This window comes from Cyanistes caeruleus, chromosome 28 (assembly GCF_971803275.1).
Source record: "Cyanistes caeruleus chromosome 28, bCyaCae1.hap1.1, whole genome shotgun sequence".
In the NCBI taxonomy this organism is placed as follows: Eukaryota; Metazoa; Chordata; class Aves; order Passeriformes; family Paridae; genus Cyanistes; species Cyanistes caeruleus.
In genome coordinates, this window is record NC_141728.1 from 3,051,360 (window position 1) to 3,073,279 (window position 21,920).

A 21,920-nucleotide genomic window follows, 5' to 3' on the forward strand; every position below is an offset into this window, starting at 1 on the left:
ATGATGGTGCAAGGTGGCCCCCAGTAGCACAGCAGAGTACAACACCCTGCTGCAGTTCATGCTTTTCCTTAGACACCAGGGGAAGGGGGATGAGCTTTGGGGTTGTGATATGTTTTTCTCCCTCTGGAATAACCCTGAATGGCAGAGGGACTGTGGGATCAAAGCCCCCTCTGATCCTTTGGTGTTGGCCCTTGAGAAAGAAAATCAGGCCAACAAAGAGAAGCTCAAACGGTGCTGTTGGAGCTGCAGCCTCGGCCAGAGGTGCATCAGGCTGAGTAAGGCCTATCCAGCAGCAGCCCAGCAAGAACAGAACTGTACTCATTTAATCAGCCCTCCCTTCAGGAGGCAGCAGGAGGAAGAGGTGCACTTGGAAGCTCCATTTGCCCCTCTGCCCCCTCCACACCTGCAAGCTCCATTTCCCCTCCACCTCCTCCCGACAGCTTTAAGGGGGCATCAGCCCCAACACCCCCAGGTAGCCCGACTGCATCCCGGAGCAGAAAGCAGGGACTACAGGCACCCTTGTGGGAAGCAATAGGACCAGAAGAGACAATGGTAGTTAAGGAACCCTTTTCTCCTCTTGACACTGAGGTGTGAGAAAACCTCACAAAGAATTATCAGAGTGACCCAGTAAACACTGCCAATGTTTACAATATATACTCAAACAACATAACCCAGATTGAAGGGACACACAATTGTTATTAGATGCATTAACCAAAGCTGAGAAACAATTGGTTCTAAAACCAGCAGGGGACCTGGCAAAGGACCATTATAAAACATTACAAATGGATGGAAAAGAATACTTTCCTCTCCAGGACCCACCATGGGATCCAAATCAGTCGAGTGCAAGGACAAAGTCAGAAAGCTGCCAGGAGTGGAGAGTGAAGGGAGTGGAGAGGGCTGGACCTAAAGCCATGAACTGGGCAGCCTTATATGCAATCAAACAAGGTCCCTGGGAATCTCCCTGGGAATTCCCAGATCCTTGGAAGGACGCTATGCACAGACACACACCACTGGAGCTGGGCTCTGAAGTAGGAATACAGCAGCTAGTTCATCTATTTCTGGAACAATCCACAGGGGACATGAGGTGTAAACTCCAAAAGCTTTGGGGGGCAGATGGGTGAAACTTAGAAGGCTTATTGGAAGAGGCATGGAGAGTTTTCAGCAATTGAGAAGAGGGATATAAGCAAGAAATGAAGAAGCTAGTAGCAGTGGTACAGGAGGAAGGAAAAGGGAAAGGAAGGGATGGACAAGGACCACCCAAACGAGGCCTGTCTCAACTGAGTAGAGCCCAATGTGTGTACTGTGGAGAATTTGGTCACTGGAAAAAGGAGTGTCCAAAGTGGAAGTAAGATGGCCAAAAGAAAGAAGGGAAAGGAGGGGTGATTGCAGTCGCACACCCGCAAGAAGACTAAAGGGGACTCAGGGAGTCCACCCCAAAAATACCCCCTGGTTATAAAAATGAAACTGGAGAAAGAAGAAAAAGAAGTAGAATTTTTGGTTGACACTGGAGCAACTTAATTGGTGTTAAATAAGGCCATGATAGCTCTGAGTTATGAGAATTATGTCATGGTCAAAGGGTGTGGTAGTTTAGCATTTAGGGCAAGAAGTGGGAAACACCCACAGCAGTGATTCCTCTGAGAGAGGCTGTGGGGAGTTCCTTCTGTGCTTGAGATCAAGCCAATAGCTGGCCAGTTCTGACAACTGACAGCATTCTGCACCACTGAAAAGGAACTTCACCTTTGGGAATGCCACCTTTTAAACACCCAAGGCCAGGAACTGGTCTCTTTCTTTGCAGCCTTGAAAGGCAGCAGAGCTGTGGTGTGGCTGGCCCCGCTCCCCCGTGGCCTGTGCGGCCTGGGGGGGCCTGGGCCGGAGCCCAGCTGCTCCCGGGGGGAGATGGAGACTGCGGGATCCCCCCCAGGCCAGGCCAGGCTCTGCTGCGCTGCTGGCTTTCCCGGGAAGCCCTCCGGGTCCCGTTCCAGCGGGGTGGCCAAAGCCCTTCCCAGGGGAGCCCCCGGCCCCCAGGCTGGGCCAGGCCACGGCTGATGACACTCGCCAACACCCCCCCTGCCCCCCGGCCCGCACAGACAGCTCCTGAGAGCTGGCACCAGCCACACCTGAAATCCCACACCACCACTGCCTGCCATGGCTTGGGACACATTTAACCCTTGCACTACACACAGGAGACCTGCAGACTTTAATCCTCTCTCCAGGAAAAGAAAAGAACCAAGTGACACGGAAAAAGACAGCGTGAAACATCAAGGTCAGTAAAAGAAGGAATCAAGCCTCAGGTGGAAGGAGAATGAGGAGATGCTCTAATAAGCTGAAATAGTCTTTTGGTAGGGCCATGGAGATGAATAATAATGTTATGAAAAATAACTCCTTGAATTCATGAAGGACTATTGGGGATTGAAGAATTCAAGCTGTAGATCTGGGCAAAGGTATCCATTGATGAAGCCAAGCAGATGGTGGAGTAGCTCTGATCCCATGAGAGCTTGAACAGAGAGAGAGGGAGATGAGAGCTGATGAAGACCCTTTCAGGGAAAGAAGAAGACAACCTCTGTTCTCAGAGATCAAGAGAACTTTTCCCTTAAAATAATACTCCTTAAGCTCATGGCCCATGAACACACCTCTAAGTGGTCTGGAAATGGGAGGAGAGGGCAGAGTTTGTGCCCAGGTGACTGCCATTTGTAGAAATGAAAATTGACAAGAAATCTGCTTCTTGTGGAGAACTCTCCATGGCATGACAAGAGAAAACTCCTCTCCCTGCACAGACTGATGAAAAGACTATTGTATAATTGGCACTGCTTTAACATCCCAGGTTTTGTCTCTGCCGTGTCACTTGGGAAAGGAAAAGTTGGGTAGAGGGAGGAAAGGTTTCTGGAGGTTTTATTCTTGTTTCTTCTACTTGTAGACTGCCCATAAAGTTTCTTTATTCCCATTCAGTTTTAAGCTTTTTTTGCCCTTCTCCTAATCCATATCTCACAGCAAGAAAGAAGGAAGTACTCTGGTGATTTTAGCTAGAGCTAAAACCCACCACACTCAGGCACTCCTGACAGGACTTGTGCTCCAGACCCCTCAGCAGCCTTGTTGCCCTTCTCTGGACACGCTCCAGCCCCTCCATGGCCTTCCTCAATTGGGGGCCCAGCACTGGACACAGCACTCGAGGTGTGGCCTCAGCAGTGCCCAGCACAGGGGAAGAATCCCTGCCCTGCTCCTGCTGGCCACCCCATTCCTGATGCAGGCCAGGGGCCATTGGCCTTCTTGGCCACCTGGGCACACTGCTGCCTCATGTCCAGCCTGCTGTCCATCAGTGCCCCAGCTCCCTTTCTGCCTGGCCGCTGTCCAGCCACTCTGTCCCCAGCCTGGAGCACTGCAGGCCTTGTTGTGGCCAAAGTGCAGGAGCCGGCACTTGGTCTTGTTCAACCTCACCTTGTTGGCTTTGGGCCCTGCATCCAGCCTGTCCAGGGCCCTCTGCAGAGCCCTCCTGCCCTCCAGCACATCCAAACTCCCACCCAGCTTGGTGTCAGAGTGGTTCCATGAGGCCCTGCAGTGTCACAATGGTCTCCACGGTTCCATGACACTCCGTGGAGCCACAGTGGATCCTTGGTTCTTTGGGCCCTGCAGTATCACAGTGGATCCTTGGTCCTTCTGTTACTGTGGGGTTAAATGTCTCTGAATAATGTTTCTGAAAATCATGTAGAATTAGGCCACAAGAATGTTTGGTATTAGGGATGCTCTAGCAAGCTGAAATGTTTACGGTAACAGGAACTGGTGCTTGGGGTCTCCAAGATACCCACCCAGAGATAAGATTCGTACATGTTCCTACAAGGGTGAGCTAACTCTCATGAAGCAATATCAATCAAGTTAATGATGCAATATTAATGAAGCAATATTGATAAGGTTGTTATAGTGATTACTGCTACAGCTGAAATTATATAAATATGTGCACTTTGGACAAAGATGATGGAGCTAGATTTGGGTTGCTGATACCCCTAGTTCCCACACACTTCAATAAAGCACCTGCATATAATAAATCTGTGATTATGTGTGTTCCTGAACGCTGACATTTTGGTGACCCAGATGGGACCCTGTGAGTGCTGCTGAGCGAGTTCATGACCCGATCACGCTCCAGCCGGCACCGAGGGATTCTCGGGGAGCCCATCCGGCCGTGACCGTCTCCTCTGCTCACAGCGTCCCTCTGAGAGAGGTAAGGTGCTTTTCGGTCTGCTCTGGTGCCTGCCGATAAGACGCAGCGAAATCTCCGCAGGGTTGGGCTGGAGGAATTCCTGGCATTGCCCAGGCGCCGTCTGTCAGACAAGTGCGAAAGCGTTGCAGGTTCGGCAGCAGTGGTGTGTGGTGTATTGTAACTGTAACATGGAGAAGCTTAAAGGGATTTGAGGTGGCAATGCCCCTATAGCACGTACTTCTCCTTTGGGGTGCTTATTGGCACATTGGAAACAGGGTAACTTTGGGCAAGATTTATGTAAAGTTGATTGATTATTGTAATACCTGGTGGCCAGGATATGACCCAGACAGTGGGGAAAAGTGGCTGAGAAATGGATCTTTGCAGTGTAACACCATTTTACAGGTGATGTTGTTCTGTAAGTGAGAGGGAAAGTGGGATGAAGTTCCATATGTAGATTTGTTTTTCTATTTGCGAGACAAGCCAGAATGGCAGGCTGAGTGTGGATTGATGGCAGTAAAGGCACGTGTGAGTGATAAATGTGAGGTTTGTGTAAAAGGACAAAAAGTTGTTTAGAGCACTTGGCCTTAAAAGAAAGTTTTTGTCGGGGGAAAGAGATGGATGTTGATTTACAAGTGGTTTCAGCAGAACCAAAAGAACCCAATTCTGTTTCATCTGCCCCCACTTCACCCAATCCTATTTCACCCAACCCTATCTCGCCTAACCCCACTTCACCTTTCCCTCTTTATCCTCCTCTACCGCCTTCACCTGATCCTTCTTCTCTGGGAGATGATCAAGATCTAACTGTGATACAAGGAAATGTGAAAAATGCTGGGGAGGAGGATAGCAGTAGCGGGGGTGATGAGAATAAATCAGTGACACCGGTGTCCCATCGGACTCGGTCACAGCTTGCTCCGGTTCTGGGCAGAACGGGAAAAGATTTGGGCAGACAAAGGCAGACTGTGATTGCCCCCTTGAGACAAGGAGTAGGAGTAGAGGGGCCAGAGTTTGTAAAAGTGCCTTTCTCCCCTGCAGACTTGGCAATTTGGGAACAGTCAGCTGGAACTTCTAGAGAAAATCCTGATAAAGTAGCAGGGGTGGTAAAAATGATTATGAAAACTCCTAATGCAGATTGGGAAGATATACAAGTAATATTGGATAATTTAATGGACTCTACTGAGAAAGAGATGGTGCTTAGAGCAGCCAAGGAGAAGGTGAGAGAAGATCTCAGAATTGGGGTGGTGACAGGGACTTTAGATGAGAACTTTCTGACCGAGGATCCAGGGTGGGATCCCAATGCCTTTGGGGACATGTGGAGGCTGAAGAGATATCAAGAGTGACTCCAGACAGGGGTTGGGAATGCTGTACCTAAGGCTAGGAATTGGTCTAAATTGTATGAGGTAAGAGAGGAAAAGAAAGAATCCCCTGCTGCATTTTTGGAAAGGCTTAAGGAGGCAATGAGAAAGTACACAGATCTTCAACTAGAAACAGAACAAGTGAAAGTTGAGCTTGCTCTCACTTTTCTTGGGCAGTCATAGGATGATATTAGGGGAAAATTGCAGAAGTTAGAAGGAGAGGACTTAAGGAATTTGAATAAATTACTTGAAGTGGCTTGGAAAGTATACAATAAGAGGGAAAAAGAAGCTAGTAAAAAGCAGCGGCAAAATCTTTTGGCAGTGATCCAAGGAAGAGAGAATCCAGGTTTCAGAGGACGCGGCAGAGGTGGTCGTGGACTGGGGAGGGGCGACTTGGTAGAGGACAAGGGAGATCGGTTTTGCCAAGATTAGGGTTAAATCAATGTGCTTATTGCAGACAAGAGGGGCACTGGAAAAATGAATGCCCAAATCGGTTTAACCAGGGCAATCAGTTCAACCAGAATCAAGACACTTTGAAATTAATGGTGCTGGGGGAGTACAGCAGCTGACTAGAATCGGAACAAAAACCAATACAGGAACCTTTAGTAACTATACAATTGGGAGATAAAGAAGTAAAATTGCTGGTGGATACAGGGGCTACATATTCTTTGCTAAATGATCTAAAGGGGCAAATGGAAGAGAAAACAGCAACAATAGTTAGAGCCACAGGGAAGGAGGAGAATTGACCATTCCTGCAACCCCTGGATTTGTGATTTGGAAACAAAGATTTAACACATGAATTTTATATATGCCTGAGTGTCAAATCCCACTTTTAAGATGAGATTTATTAGCAAAACTTGATGCAGTCATAACTTTTGAGAACGGGGAACTTTTAATGAAAATACCTGAATCAAAGACAGGACAAATTTTAATGATAAAAGAAAACCAGTCCCTACCATCCCTTGGGAAGTAGAGGACGCAATAATTCCCTCTGTATGGGAAACAGACATACCAGGGAAATCTAAATTGGCACAACCAGTACATGTAGAATTAAAAGAAGCAGCAAAAGATGTACAAGTTAAATAGTATCCTATGAAGGCAGAAGCATGACGAGGAATAGCAAAGATTATTGAAAAGTTTTTGAAGTACCAAATTTTAAAATACATGAATCGGAATTTAATACACAAATATTTCCAGTGAAGAAACCAAATGTTGAGTACAGACTACTACAGGATTTGAGAGTGATCAGCGGAATAACTAAAGATATTTACTCAGTGGTAGCTAATCCTTAAACATTGTTAACATCCATGAAAAAGAAATAGAAATGGTTTACTGTAATTGATTTAAAAGATGCCTTTTTCTGCATACCCCTTGACAAAGAAAGTAGGAAACTGTTTGCCTTTGAGAGGGAAAATCCAGAAAATGGAAGGAAAACTCAGCTCCCCTGGACACGACTCCCACAAGGATACAAGAACAGTCCAACCCTATTGGGAAGCCAGCTGGTTAAAGAGGTGGAGATTTGGACCGAGAATGGGAAACTTCTGAGGGAGCAATACCTGCTGTGACAGTATGTTGATGATATGCTGATAGCTACAGAGGAAAAGACAACCTGCATAAAGGTAACAATTGAAATTTTAAATCAGCTGGGAATGGGAGGATATAAGGTGTCTAAAGAGAAGGCACAAATTGCCCAGCAGACTGTGATTTACCTGAGATGTGAAATCTCACAAGGGCAATGAAAGCTGGGTACTGATCATATTCAAGCTATTTGTGCCATTCCAGAACCCCAGAACCTGCATGAGCTGCGAGTCTTCCTCGGGATGTGTGGATGGTGCTGCCTGTGGATCATGGACTATGGGCTAACTGCAAAACCCCTGAATGAAGCCCACAAGACACAGCCGTTTACCTGGGGCAAACCACAGAAGGAGACCTTCCTCAAACTGAAGGAGGCATTGACAACAGCTCCAGCATTAGGATTGATCTATCAATCCTAATCCTGATCTATCCAAAGATTTTCACCTGTTTGTGCACGAAAGATCACACCTAGCTCTGGGAGTACTAACTCAGCGTTTGGGAAGCTGGAAAAGGCTGGTAAGCTCCTTCTCCAAACAACTTGACCACGTGAGTGCTGGATGGCCTTCGTGCCTGTGGGCAGTTGCAGCCACCGTGATGCTGCCACAAGAAACTAGGAAACTCACGATGGGTAGACACATAGATGTCTGTGTGCCACACATGGTGAGCACTGTTTTAGAACAAAAGGGGAGCCATTGGCTATCTCCAAGCAGGATGATGAAATTCCAGGTAATCCTGACTGAGCAGGATGATGTCACACTAAAGACAACTAACCTCTTGAATCCAGCTTTGTTCCTAGGTACCACAACTGAAGAATGCCCATTAGAGCATGACTGTGTAGAAGTAATAGAGTACAGCTATTCAGCAAGAGAAGACCTGAAAGACAACCCACTGGAGCAACCAGAGTGAGAGCTATTCACAGATGGAAGCAGCTTGGTGGAGAACAGGACCAGATACACTGGATATGCAGTAATAACAGTCAGTACAATTGTGGAGGCAAAAGCATTATCAGCAAATACATCTGCCCAGAGGGCAGAACTGGTTGCCTTAACCAGAACACTAGAATTGAGTAAAGGGAAATCAAAAAGCAGACTGGACAGCCCGACAGATTGCTCGAGAAGTGCAAACAACAATGGCATTGATACCTTTAAAGATTAATGTATCTCAATTTAATTTGCCTCCAAAACCAAAATATTCAATAGGAGATATGAAATTGGGACATTTGCTAAATGCACAAAAGGATTCAGAAGAGTGGTATGTAACTGCATAAAGACAAATAGTGTTAACCCCCTTGATAATGAGAGAAGTTCTACAAATTAAACAGAACAAATGTCCCTGGGGTGCACAGGCATTGGTAGAATTGCTAAAGCAAAAATTAATCTCGGTACAGATGCTAACAATGGCAAAATCAATTCAGTGGCTAGACACAGGCACAGCTAGGAAGGATTAGGATAGGAATAGAATCAAGATGACACTTAGCAAGAACCCCCTAGTGAAGTGAGATTTGGGTGGGCCCTAGAGTTTTTCCTCAGTCCTATAACAAATTATCAGAATAGAGAAACAGGTCAGGTAAATAGACTAGCAAAAGTCACCTGGGAAAGATTTAAAGAACTAAATGTACAATTACAAGCCATCACAAAAATGACTTTACAAAATCGATTTGCCTTAGATTTGCTACTCCTGAAAGAACATGGACTGTGTGGGGTTTTTTTAAGGGATAGATTGATCATTGCTGCATCCACATCCCAAATGTAACTGAAGATGTAGAATATGACATCAGTCAGTTGCAACAAACAGAGCATGGAGCACAGGAAGAGCAAAAGGATTTGACTACATCTTGATTAGGCAAAATCTTCAAAGGGTTAGGGTGGAATGTGAGTTCATGGATTAAATCTATCATTGAGAGTGTGATAATCTTACTAATTGTATTTTTAGCAATTTGGTTAGTTTACAGCATTTTAAAAGGAGAAATACAGAAGAAAATGTCCTGGAACCAGAAATTAATAAAGGCACTGACACAAGACCCACACCCACAATCTTCTGGTTCTCCAGTTCGTGACATCATCCAGGACAGCGTTTACATCAATCAAGGATTCGATGAACACCAAGTATCAACTCAGAAACAAAGGACTCTATCAAGTGAAAACATTTGCACTTAGAGTGAAGTGAAAATGCTTTCAAAGGGTGGAATGATAGTAAAAGGTTCTAAAATCTTAGAAAATTCGGAGACTTAGAAAGAAAGTTAAGTTTGGAAAGCCCTGGGAAAAGTAGGCCCTGAGAAATGTTAGGCCCTGTGCTTGCTAAAGATCAGGTCAACCTGCACCTGTGTAGTCAGTACATGATAAATATTACAATTGTTAGACGTGATTAGATATAATTATTGTTTAAAGAACATGAGGAACAATGTTAGGGATCTAGGGGGGATCAGAAGAAATCCATGCTTGGATAAAAACAATGCATGCAATAGAATAATGTAATTTTAATAATTAATATGTAAGTTTGATAATGAAAGTGTATAAAACATGTTCAACTCCAAACCAAATCGGGTCAGATTTGGGTCTGTGTACCCCTGACACCCAGAGCCCTTCATATAAATAATATATATATATATATAATATATATAATATAATATATATATATCATATATATAATATAATAAAGAACCTTCAAATAATCAATCTGTGGTTATGTGTGATCCTGAACGCTAACAGTGTCATGGTTGAAAGTTAAGTGTTATGAAAGAAACTTCAGATTAAATTAACTGCTGAATGGTTTAATTAGTCAATTACCTAAGACATCTGATCATTTGTTTTATACAAATGCCTTTTAAAAGTTTACAGTGTCTTAAGCATCTTATGGCTGCTATTCTTAAACCCCTTGCTTTGAAAATGACCTAAGAGACATCTTTCCAGATGAGGCCTAAGGCTCTGGCCAAGCCCTCACATTAGCTGGATAAAGAATTTACCAATAAACCCCGAAGTTTTCTGCATCAAAACAATATTCAGGTCAATTTGACTTGGCAATTAATGAATTAATATAGCAGCTGGATTTTACAGTGAGCTTGGAAAATTGTTATCCGGACATGATTTTCCAATCTTCCATTGATTTATCAGCTGTGGCAGACTCTGGGATGAGAGTATATATTTCGTATATTCAGCAATTCATGTTACAAATTATTCAGATAAGTTTAATATTGCATAATATTAATTATGCATCTTCTTCAAAAGTTTTTGATTTCTGTAAAAATGTTATTTCCTATGTGTATACATGTGCAAGTGTTTCAATTTGATGGCTTTTCATTGTCATAACAAAAAAAACAAATACCTTACTTAATTACAAAAAATAAGAAAGGGTGGGGGGAACCAAGGCTATGCCTCAGAAGTATAAAAACCTTATATATCTTAAATTTTTGGAAAAAGTGTAAAGATCTTATATCTATTACAAATAATTCTTGAACAGTCCTTTTTAAACAAGTCTGTTACAAAGCCAATTCCATCAATTATCAGGTATTGTTCTAACAGTACTCAAGCAAAGTTGAGAGAGAATTCTTTGGTTCCGGTCAAAAGTTCAGAAGCAAGATTAAAAATTCATTTCAATTAATAATTTGGAGGAAAGTCTATGTTTGTGTATTCACAGGTTCAAAGCAGAAGTAACTTCCTAGCGAAGAACATGGAAAATCCTCAGCTGCAGAGACAAGCAGACAGCCCAAAGAGCAGAAGAGCGAGCACGCAGATGTGAACTCTATCAAGACACAGCTGACAGCTGAACAGCTTGGATCCCACATGCAAGAGCAATGGACTTTGGGTTTCAAGTGAAAGAGTGGGAAAATTAATATTGTAAAGCCTCATTTGTTAAAACATGAGTGAAAGAAAAATAACCCTTCTTGAAAAGTAATCCAAGAAAAGATTTGGATTGATTTTTTTTATTGTTTTTTTTAAAAAAGAGAGGGGCAGATGTTGGAGTCTGAGATACAGAGTGTGTGCCCTTGTTTCTAATACTTAGTTCTAGGATTCAAAGAAACACTGAATTTCATATGACATGAAATTCATGAGCATGTTTTCATGGTGATACATGAAAACAAATGTTAAAGTTAGATAGGAAAAGTGTAAGTGTGTAGATTAGAAAGTTTCTTAAATCACTGGGTGAAAAAGTAGTTTAGAGAACAGGAGACAAGATGCAGGATTTAGGGTGTTGTCTCTTGTCCTTCTCCTTTCTTCTTCATGTTCTTCTCCGAGGGGTTTTTGGGTAGTAGTAAGTGATTGGGTAAAAAATGCCGCAGTGCAGCACACAGGTGTTGGGTCATTGGGTCAAATATTTATTGGAATAAAGAAAAAAGGACTCCTCTGTCTCCTTTTTGGACATAAACCTCTGGCATTTGTGGATTAATTTTCCTGACATTTGTTTCTAAAACTAACTTGAATAACAGGTACGATTTAGTTAGCAAAAATCAATTCCATTTATTGCAGTAACAATCTTTGTCAATTAGTGGAATTCCTATGTAATTTCTCGTTTCCCACATGCATTTTTCACCTGCTCTTACCTGGCCTTATCTCCCCTCAGGCCCCGCTCGTCCTCGCCGAGTCCGGCCCGCGCCGGGGCCGCGCCGGGCGCGCGCGGGGCCGAACGCAGCGCCCCCCTCAGGCCGTTGCGCCGCGGCCGTTGCGGCGCCAGTCGGAGACAGATCGGTGCCATGGCGGAGCTGCCGCTGCCCGCCGGACTCAATGCCAGCACCTTCCCCGCCAAGCTGTGGCGCCTGGTGAACAGCCCCCGCGTCCGCTCCGTGCGCTGGGACAGCCAGGCCCAGGGCTTGCTCATCGACCGCTTCCTCTTCGAGCGGGAGCTGCTCAGCCCGGCCGGCGCCCACGGAGGGGGCGGCCAGGGGGCGGGGGCGGCCCCGGACTCCTTCAAAGCCACGCACTTTGGCAGTTTCGTGCGCCAGCTCAACCTCTACGGCTTCCAAAAGGTGCCGGCATGGCTTGGCTCAGCTGTGCCGGGCGATGCCGGGGCTCTGCTCCACTTTATGAACCCAAACTTCCGCCGCGACCGCCCCGAGCTCCTGCTCCGCATCAAACGCCTGACCAGGGCCAACAGGCAGAGACTGGCGGCGGGGCTGGAGGTGCGGAGCCGCCAGCCCAGCCGCCTCCAGCGGCTCCCCACGGAGCGGTCGCTGCCCGCCTTCCCCAGCGGGCAGCCGCCCAGAGCCGGTGAGACGGGGTGGGAGCTGCGGGCGCGGAGGGAGGCGTGGGCTTTGGCCGTGGGCGCTGCCCGGCCGGGCAGGAGCGGCCCCTGCCCGTGCTGGGGCTGCTCAGCGCTGCTGCCCCGGCCGGCACAGGGGCTGTCCTTGGGCAAGGCAGCTGTGCCGGCAGGGCCCGGGAGCTGTGCCGGGCTGCCGGGGGCTGCGGGACAGTCCCGCCGCGCCTGCGCTCGCCACACGCTGGCCCGCTCGGCCGGCAGCCGGCCCGGCCCTGTGCCGTGGCTGGCGCTGCTCATTGCGCGGCCCTGGGACGCTCGGGGAGCTCTCCGGGAGTGCGGCTGAGCCGAGGGCTTGGGCGTGCTCAGCCCCAGCGGGAGAGGGAGCCTCCTGTCCCATTTGGAGCAGAGGGGAGAAGAGCTGGCACTTGGGTTTCTGGCAGCTGCCTCCTGCCAAGGCTTGAACGGATAGGGGAGAGCTCAGTAGAGAGGGAGCTGCTTGTTGCAAAGTGAATTAAATCCCATACAGCCGTGTGTTTAGAGTTGTTTATTTCAGCGCTGGAGGTGAGGAGGATTTCTCCTCCTCATTCATCCACCTTTGTCAATTGCTGTGGTATATATTTAGAAATTATTGCTTGGTGTTACTACGTCATTATAACATATGGAACTAATATACACAGTATATTATACACTCTGGAATTAATTTACATAGTATAATCTCATGGCTATAGATAGTTCTTTTTCACTGTGCTCACGCCTCCCCAATTTGGGGGTCGTTGGGGGTCTTTAACGAAGGCTTCCAAAGTCGTCTTTGCATCTGAACTTTTCAACTTTGTCTTCAGAGCATGCACAGCTACGGTGTTCCTTGGTCTGTCTGGTCCTAACCGGTCTAATTGCTTTATTTTGTGGCTAATTGGCTTGATGTTTGCTAAGTTTTCATTAGTAGTATACTTACTTCTCTCTGAAACTGACCACCTGGTGAGATTTTCTTTTTTTTTTCCTGGGTCTCCAGCACTGAGCAACCAGTTAACCATATACTAGCCACTACAATGCATAGAAAGACATCTATATCAGGTTAAATAGATCCATGAAGTTATGATTCAGGTTCTATTGATATCTGGTGATACAGATCTATCAGGTTCTATTGATATCTTATAAGTCAACCTATAGAAGCAGCTTGTAAATTTGACTTAAGTTCTATAGGCATCAAACCCCCCCAAGACACGTGGTGATATTTTTCTTTCTCACCCTCTTTTGGGAGGAGGTGAGCTTTTGTCTTCCCTGACAAAAGCACACTTGCTGCCAAGGGAAACACAGCTGAGGAGCAGGAGTGACCCAGCCTTCCCTTTGCTTCCTTTCTTCTTCCCTCCCTGCTGCACAGCTCTCTTGCTCCAGAAGCGCGATGCTGCCTCACCTGAGGATTCAGAGCTGCCTCCAGGCCCTTGCAGGAGAAGTGCAGCTGCTCAGGAGAGTGGGGCTTCCCCAGCACCTGCCAAGAAAGTCTGTGCCACCTCTGCACTTGTTGGGGCTTCACCAGTGGAACCATCAAGAGAGCTCATCCAGAGATTTAATCTCCGCAAGCTCACGGTTCCACTGGTTCGCCTGGACCTGAAACGCCATCCTGAGCTCATGGTTCGCCTCACTCCAGTCGACCCTGAAGCTGCTTGCAGGACCCTTGGACAGAGCAACAGCTGCTCATCTTCTCAGCAGCACAGCCCAGCCTGCCACCCATCAGGTAGGGAAAGAGTTTCTACCCTTCCTTTTCCAATAGCTCCTGGCAACTGAGCCTTTCAAGTGTTTTCCCTGAGTCCTCTGTCATGGCTAGATCTCAAGTGAGAATCACGGAGAAAGTGTACTAGGAAGTGGGACTGTGAATGCCAAAGTATTCTCTGCTCTTCCTGTCCTTTCTGCAGATGTGGAGGTTGTTGTGGGCATTTCCCAGACAGCCTGTCTGCTGAGGTGCAAGGGCAGGGTGAAAAAACTTGCCCGCCAGACAAGTGGTCAGTGTTAGGTGAACTCCCCTGTTTCTTGGAATGAAGTCCAACTAGGACGGTGATAGGATATTGCAGATGTTTCAGACTGACTGGCCTGCAAATCGGGCCGTGCCATTGAAATGAGCTCTGTGTGCCTCAGAACAGCTGCAGCTGCAGAACATGACCTCACCTACAAGGTTGCTTTTCGAATAAACTCCCAGTTGAATTTCTCAGTGTGTGCCTGAAGATGCGGGCTCACCTTGGGTGAATGCACGTTCTGAGGCCTTCTGTGTTGAAAAACTCAATCAGCCAAATCTAAAAGCTGCTGGGGAGATAGGGAAGGCTGTGATTCTAAAGTTGTTGTGTGCCTTTGGAGCAGAAGGGAGAAGAGCTGGCAGCTGGCTTTCTGGCAGTTGCCTCCTGCCAAGGAATGGCAGCGGGACACTTTTCCCAGACAGATGAATAAGTACGGGAGAGCTCAGTAGACAAGGAACTGGTTGTTGCAAAGCTTCAGAAGATGTGGGGAATTTTCTCCTTCTCACCCTACTTGAGAGGATGGGAGCTTCTGTCTTCCTTGGGAGAAGTACAGTTGCTGCCAAGGGAAACAGAGCTGAGGAGCAGTAGTGACCCAGCCTTCCCTTTGCTTCCTTTCTTCTTCCCTCCCTGCTGCACAGCTCCTTGGTGCCAGAAGCGCAGTGCTGCCTCACCTGAGGATTCAGAGCACCCTCCTGGCCCTTCCAGGACAAGTCCAGACCCTCAAGGGCGTGAAGCTTCCCCAGTACGTGCCAAGAAAGTGTTTGCTCCATCTGGACTTGGGGTTTCATCAGGCCAGCCAGGCACACACAAATTTCAATTCCAGCCAGAGCTCATGACTCCACCATTTCCTGCGCACCATCAGAGCACTTCTGCGACCTCTCCAGAGAGCAGCAGCTGCACTTCTCCAGAGCAGCACTTGCCAGCCAACATCCCATCAGGTATGGAATGTGTTTCTCCCCTGGCTTTTCAGAAAGATCACAAAAATTGACTGAAGTATTTTGCCGCTGTGCTCTGTCATGTGTCCATTTGATTGTGACAATCAGGTGTCAAGGGTACTAGGAAGCAGGATCATGAATATCAAAACAATCTCTGTCTGCTTTTCCCATCCTTGCTGCAGATTTGGAGGATGTTCTGGCCATTTTCCAGGCAGCCTCTGTGTAGAGGGCAAAGGGCGAGGCAAAAAACATTTCTCCACAACTGGTCGGTGTCAGGGGAACTCCCATTTTTCTTTGGATGAAGCCAAACTAGGACTCTGATGGGATATTGCAGAGTTTACAGATTGTCTTTTGTTGAGATGAAATACAAAGGATGGGACCACCATGCTTTGAGATGATTTATTGCTTAAGTAGCCCAATAAGGTATCAGTCCCGAGGCGTGAGATTTACAGGCAACAAGTCAACCACAGCTCGAGGAAGTTATGAGTTTCTTCTCTGCATGGCAATATATAAGTTTTTAGTGCAGTAGACAGTTGACACCAAGTTTGTTTTCACTTATTAAGCTCTTACACCTTTACTTGATTTTGCCACACTGTGTCTGTCTTTTAACCAACAAGCTCACAGGTCACGTATTCACACACACTTCTATTATAGTTCCTAGATCTCTAACTTACTTTATAAATCACACTATTACACTTGATACCTCCAACTATTTTACTTAATATAATTTCTTACTTCCTCTAGGCATATTCTTACTTGCAACTGTAAGAACAACGGTTTAGAATTACTCTACCTAATGTCTGTGTACTTTCATGACTCCATCAATCCAGGCTTTTTCTAAGGCTGCAGATTTTCCATTTCCAACAGTCTCTCCCGCAAATAATGCTATGAAATTTCAGTGCACGCTGGGAGTCCCCAGAACAATTGCAGCTGCAGACCATGGCCTCACCTCCATGGTTGCTCCTTAGAATAAACTCGCAGTTTAAGTTTAGCTCGTGTGTCTGCACCTCTGGCCTCTTCCTGGGTGAATGCACTTTCTGTGGTCTCTTGTGATGAGAAACTCAAGCAGCCAAATGCCAAAGCTGCTGGGAAGATGCAAAAGGCTGTGATTCAAGGTGATTATGTCTGTGTGTATGTCTAGATCAGTTTCCCAAGCCATACTTTAATCTATGTACTCGTCAATTAGGATAATACTTTTGAAGGGGAAGAGCTCACTCTTCCAATTCCCTGGGAAGTTTTTAATACCTTTCTGGAGTTGAGGTTGCTGTGTGCTTCCTGTGATGTTTGATCCAAGGCAGCAACAAAGCTCTGCGTCCCAAAGCCTCATTTTGGAGCCTCACCCATGTTTTTGGATTCTTCCAGTTGCCCCGGGCACTTCAGTCCCCAGTGCTCCAGCTGGCAGTGCTGGTTATGCAGCATGGAGAGCCCCAAGCTGGGTATGGAGTACTCCTGGGGAAGAGGAATTGCCACCGCTGGATCTGGACCTTGTTCTGGAGACACTGGAGGAGATGCTTTCACCATCTGTGCCTGAAAGGTCTCCCTCTGCTCAGGTAACTCCATTGGACAGGGATGAGAGGGGCTGGACTGAGAGCTTCTGAATGTTGTTGCATGGCTGAGAAGCAAAGGCTTCTTGAATTCAGCTGGGAATGGACATGGAAGGATTTGCTTGGTCAAGCAAGATTTGCTAAGGAAGAGGGAATGAAAAGGGGGGATAGCCCTTAAGTGAGGATGAGAGGTGTTTGCCAGGTTTGGATGCTCCTTTTTCTGGGAAGAATCCCTCATGCAGGGGCATTTGTGGGGAGGAAGTGGAAGCTTGGTGGGTTCTAACAGGCTTTGTTTGATGGGAAAGAAGAGAAGAGCGTTTGGAGAATTGCCCCTGAAGGCAGAGTGGGAGGGTGTCAGTAGCAGATGTGGGCTCTGCCTCTCTTGGGCTGGAAGGCCAAGGCAAAGCAAGGGCTGGGCTGCAGCTGCTCCTGCAGCTGCTGCTGCTGCTGTGTGAGCCCTGCTGTGCGTGTAGGCATTGCCAGAGCTGTGTGTGGGGATGGGCTGGAGCTGCAGCAGTCTTGCCCTCTCAGGAACCTGGTGCCTGCAGTCCAGTTTCCAGCTGGGAAATGCTCAGCTGGGCAAACTGGCCAGTCTTGCTCTCCATGTTCCAGAGCTCAGTCACCTTGTGGAAAGAAGAGATGGGTGTTGCCAGACAGTCCCTGCAAAGCTGCAGCCTGCATGAGACTGTTGTGCTTTGGGCTGTGGTGGCAAGAGCATATCCCTGTGCCAGGAGCTAGCAGGACTCCATCCTTAGCGCCCACTCCATGGCTTGAGTGTCATCCCCACGCTCAACAGCCTTGTCAGCCTTGACAGCTCTTGAAGCGTGTTGGAGAAGTCAGTGTTTTGGACTCTTGAAGGCCTCTGGGGCCCAGAGCTCCTTGTTAGGAAGAAGGGATGAAGTGTGTGAGCCGTGGAGTCTTCAGGGGGCAGATGTCTTGGTTTTGAGGCCCCATGACTTGTGTGATTGGTGAGAAGGACAAGGTGGGTGCTGGCCATGAAATGGTTAAGGACTCCTTGAAGCCCAGGGGCTCCTCCTGTGTTGAAGAGCAGTTCAATCAGGGCCCATTAGTCCTTGTGTTTGACAGATTCCCTCTTGGACTTTGGAATCCCTTTTTTCTTCAGTCTTCTCTCTTCCCAGACTGGCCTGGAGTGTTCAGTTTCTGCATTGGCACAGGCCTTTTTGCATCTTATTCTACAACTTTGCCAAAGAATTTCTCTTCTTTCATTTAATATGCAGACCCATTGCATGGGTAGATTTCTTCTTGAGGAAGGGCAGACTGGAGGTGGGGAGGGGGATTTTTTGGAACTGCCCATATCTTCTTGCCAAATGCGATGAGCCTTTGTCTTCTGCAAACTCCCGCGTATATACCAGTTTTCAAAAGCAATTTGTTGGTGCACAGAAGGAAATCTGGCAGGCTCTGATTGTATCCCTGCAGAATCTATTGGTTGATCTTTGCGTTTCCTTCTTTCTGTTTTTCTTTTCAGGTCAATGCTAGTGTTGCCCGTGGCTCTTCAGGAGGGGAGGCTGTGAACAAGGCTGCAGCAGAGGGAGCTTTGCCTGCTTGTGGGAGCCGTGTGAACGTTTGCCAGGAGCCCGAGGAGCTTGGTAAGGAGTGAGCCCAGCGTGGTTTAGAGAGATGGGAGACAGCTGCTCTGAGCCTGCCTCTGACAGGAAGGGAGATCAGAAGAGTTGAGTTCTTGTCTGCAGCAGGGTTGGTGCTTCCTGGTGCCTTTAGTTCCAATCCTGCACTGGCACAAGCTCCCCGAGCCCTGCCCCTCCATGCTTTTCCAGAGGCTCTGACACCGAGTCCTCTGCTGTGGCAAGAGAGCCGGCAAGAAACCTGAGCTGGTAGCAGTTGTGTCACCAAGCTGTGTGTCCCAATTGGTTCCCAGCTCACAGCAGCCTTCAGCTTCAGCCACTGCAGTGAGGACTGACGTCTCTGCGTCAGCCCAGAGAAAGAACAAGGCTGGGCTTCTTTGTGGCAGCTGGCACTGTCTGTGTTTCAAGCTCTCGGGGGTGCCATTTGCACTGGGAGGGTTGTGAATTGATTGGCGTACTTCAAAACTTCACAAGACTGGAAAACTTGGAAGGATCCCTGTTCCCTTTAAAGAGCAGGCTTCAAATTCTCAAGTGAGAGTGTGCCTTTCAGGCCATCTTTGACAGCCTTTGCTAGCAGGACAGTTTACTTGCAAAGGGAAAGCTACACGGAGGCCAGCATTGACTGAGAGTTGCCTTTCCTTGCCAGATATCCATGTGATCTACCTGGCCAGAAGGGCTGCCCTGCGTGGGAAGAAGGATCAGAGGGAGAGCCTGTGACCATTGGGCAGGTGGCATTCCTCTGTTTATAAATACAGTTAGAGATTTTTTATCTTGATTTATTTATTGATATAGTTACCAGTATAGATTGATAGAGTTGTATTTATAGGTGTTTCTATTTCTACATCTGTAGAGTTTGCATGGATAGTTATGCATGTGATAGGATTTTATTTCTATGTATACAGTTAGATTTATAGATTTTCAAATTTACATTTTTATATGTAGAGAGTAACATTTAGATGCGCACACAGTTATATTTCTAAATGTGCATAGTTCTTTAGTTAGAGCTCTATGGATGTATAGGTGCATAGATTGAGCTGTGTAGGCCTAGGCTGCATTTTTGCCTCTTTCCCCCTTGGCTGCCTTTTTCATCTCTTGTTTTTCCCGCTGTGCCCCTTGTGTCCCCCTGTGCTGGGTCCGAGCTGGGGTCGGGCCAGGCGGAGCAGCAGTTGCAGCCCTGGCTGTCCCTGGAGCGGTGGGAGCTGCCGCTGGCCCCAGGCACTGTCCTGTGAGGAGCTGCTGAAGGACGCTGAGACTGAGGGGGCTGAGAAGGCGCTGATGCTGAAGGGACCTTGCAAACCTTGAGGTGTGAGGGGCACTGAGGGCTGTGGGGGAGCAGAGGGCCATGGTGGCACGGAGGTGACAGAGGCACGGGCTGAGGGCTGTGCCGGCTCTGAGGGGACACAACGGCTCAGAAGGGACTGAATGGGGGGAGAGGCCTGGGAGAGGCCCAAGAAACTGAAGAGGGGGCTGGGGCTTTGCCGAGAGGACGGCGGGGCTGAGGGGATGGAGGGGACCAGGAGGGAGCACACAGAGCTCAGGGACTGCAGCTCTGCCAGGCCTTGCAACCAATTGCAGAGCCTCCACTTTTGCCACCGCAGCTGTCCTGAAGAGCTTGAGGACAGGCAGACACTGAGAGGAGCCAGCAGGGAGAAGCTGAAGGCCTGGAGCAAGAGCAGTGAGCAGGGATGTGCTGGGGCCACGCGAGAGCCTGGGTGAGGCCCCAGGGCTGGTGAGGCCGGGCAGGGCTGAGGGTGGCGTGGGCTTTGGCCGTGGGCGCTGCCCGGCCGGGCAGGAGCGGCCCCTGCCCGTGCTGGGGCTGCTCAGCGCTGCTGCCCCGGCCGGCACAGGGGCTGTCCTTGGGCAAGGCAGCTGTGCCGGCAGGGCCCGGGAGCTGTGCCGGGCTGCCGGGGGCTGCGGGACAGTCCCGCCGCGCCTGCGCTCGCCACACGCTGGCCCGCTCGGCCTGCTTGTTCTTGCCAACCCTCCTGGGGAGGCTCGGAGATTTTCGCTTCCCTGCTGGAAGTGCAGCTGCTGCCAAGGGAAAGGTCCCAGCACTGACTCGCTCTTCCCTTTGCCTCCCAGATGTCCCATCTGCTGTCCCTGTCCAGGAGAGCTGCTCTGCGTGGGAGGAAAAGACCGAGGGAGAAGCTTTGAAGATGGGGTGGCTGGGAGATGATAGCTCTGTTTAGAGATGGATGGCCTTGCACATAGACAGTGCTAATTCAGTGAATATTTACATGTGTGTGTACCGATGCAGTTGTATGGATATTGAGATTGGGACAGTGACATTTGTATCTTTTCAGATAGTTTTGTTTTATATATCTATGTGTATATATATTCTATGAAATATGTAATATTTAATCTGTATTTCCATCTGTAGATTGTTACATATGTATATATAGACGTATTTAGTTCTATTTAAACATGTATGAAGCGGTATAGTTGTATAATATTATTTATCGAATTCTTAGTACAGGGTTATTTAGAGGGAGACACTGATATTTTTTCTGTATTGGGTATTTCTATATTGGGTTGTAAGCTTGTAGTAATCTGTAATAAATTAAGTTGTTAAACACCTCATTGATCGTTGTCTATAGTGACTTGTAGAGGTTAGCAATAAGTTAAGTTTTTGCCAACTGAAATTGGTATTTGTATATTTTTACGTGGCACTATTGTGCTAATATAATAAATGACTTTTTTTCAACTTAATGGAGATTTTGATAGTTGTGTATTGTCAGCACAGGTGTAGCAATTTGTAATAAATTACATTTTTCAACTGAAATGGATTCATGTGTATTTGTAGCTCAGCTGTGCGGCTGCAGCAATCTGCAAGCAATGACATTTATCAGCTGAGATGGGTGGTTTGTGATTTGTGCTCTCCAAAGCAATGGGCAGATGGAAATGTCCTGACGCTGGAGGATTTTGGTGATGAAAATCTCCAGCCACGCCCAGCACATGCCCCACTTGCGCTCAGGCTGGGCAAGGAAAGCGCAGCTTTGGGCTGGCAGCAGAGCCACACGTTGGCTCAGAACTCGCTGCACAGGCCTGCTGAGAAAACTCTGGGACTCTGCTGCGCGTACAACTCCAAGCAGGAGGCAGCGGGGCAGGAGAAAGCATTCACAATGAAAAAAACAAAAAGAGAAATTGTGTCCAAACAGATGTGAGGATACTCTGGGAGTTTGATCAAATGCTCTAACTCACCACTGCCTGGGCTCATCTTCAGCAAAACTAGTTTGTTCAAAGCTGAACACCTTCCAGGAAAGAGAGATTGCACTTTCCCCTTTACTTGCCTTGCTGTGGGAGTGGAAGATGTCCTTCCCACAGGGAATTTTTGCCCTTCAGCACCTCCCTCACTCCCATGAAATCAAAGATGATGTGCTACCGTGTGGCACCATAAAGGAAAAGAGCCCTGCCCTGGTGACAGTGTGTGCAAAGTCTTCCCTCCTCCTGTCCCCACATGGCACAAACTGAACCATCCCCTTGCTGTCCAAACTGCGCCTGAGGTGAGTGAGGGCTCCAGGAGCTCAG

At 47.6% G+C, this 21,920-nt stretch overlaps 2 protein-coding genes across 5 annotated transcripts in view; one reads left to right on the forward strand and one right to left on the reverse strand.

Moving 5' to 3' along the window:
- Positions 1–21,920, reverse strand: part of LOC147649040 (uncharacterized) — a 636,047-nt gene that overhangs the window by 459,452 nt on the left and 154,675 nt on the right. The gene's annotated exons all lie outside the window — the stretch shown is intronic.
- On the forward strand, positions 1,779–21,174 carry LOC147649046 (uncharacterized). The gene is made up of 9 exons (XM_086865002.1): positions 1,779–2,267; positions 10,680–12,317; positions 13,685–14,038; positions 14,951–15,250; positions 16,610–16,797; positions 18,278–18,398; positions 19,039–19,695; positions 19,991–20,104; positions 20,475–21,174. Exons 2-7 carry the CDS (start codon positions 11,804–11,806, stop codon positions 19,107–19,109), a joined length of 1,548 nt encoding a protein of 515 aa, XP_086721128.1. The 5' UTR covers positions 1,779–2,267; positions 10,680–11,803; the 3' UTR covers positions 19,110–19,695; positions 19,991–20,104; positions 20,475–21,174.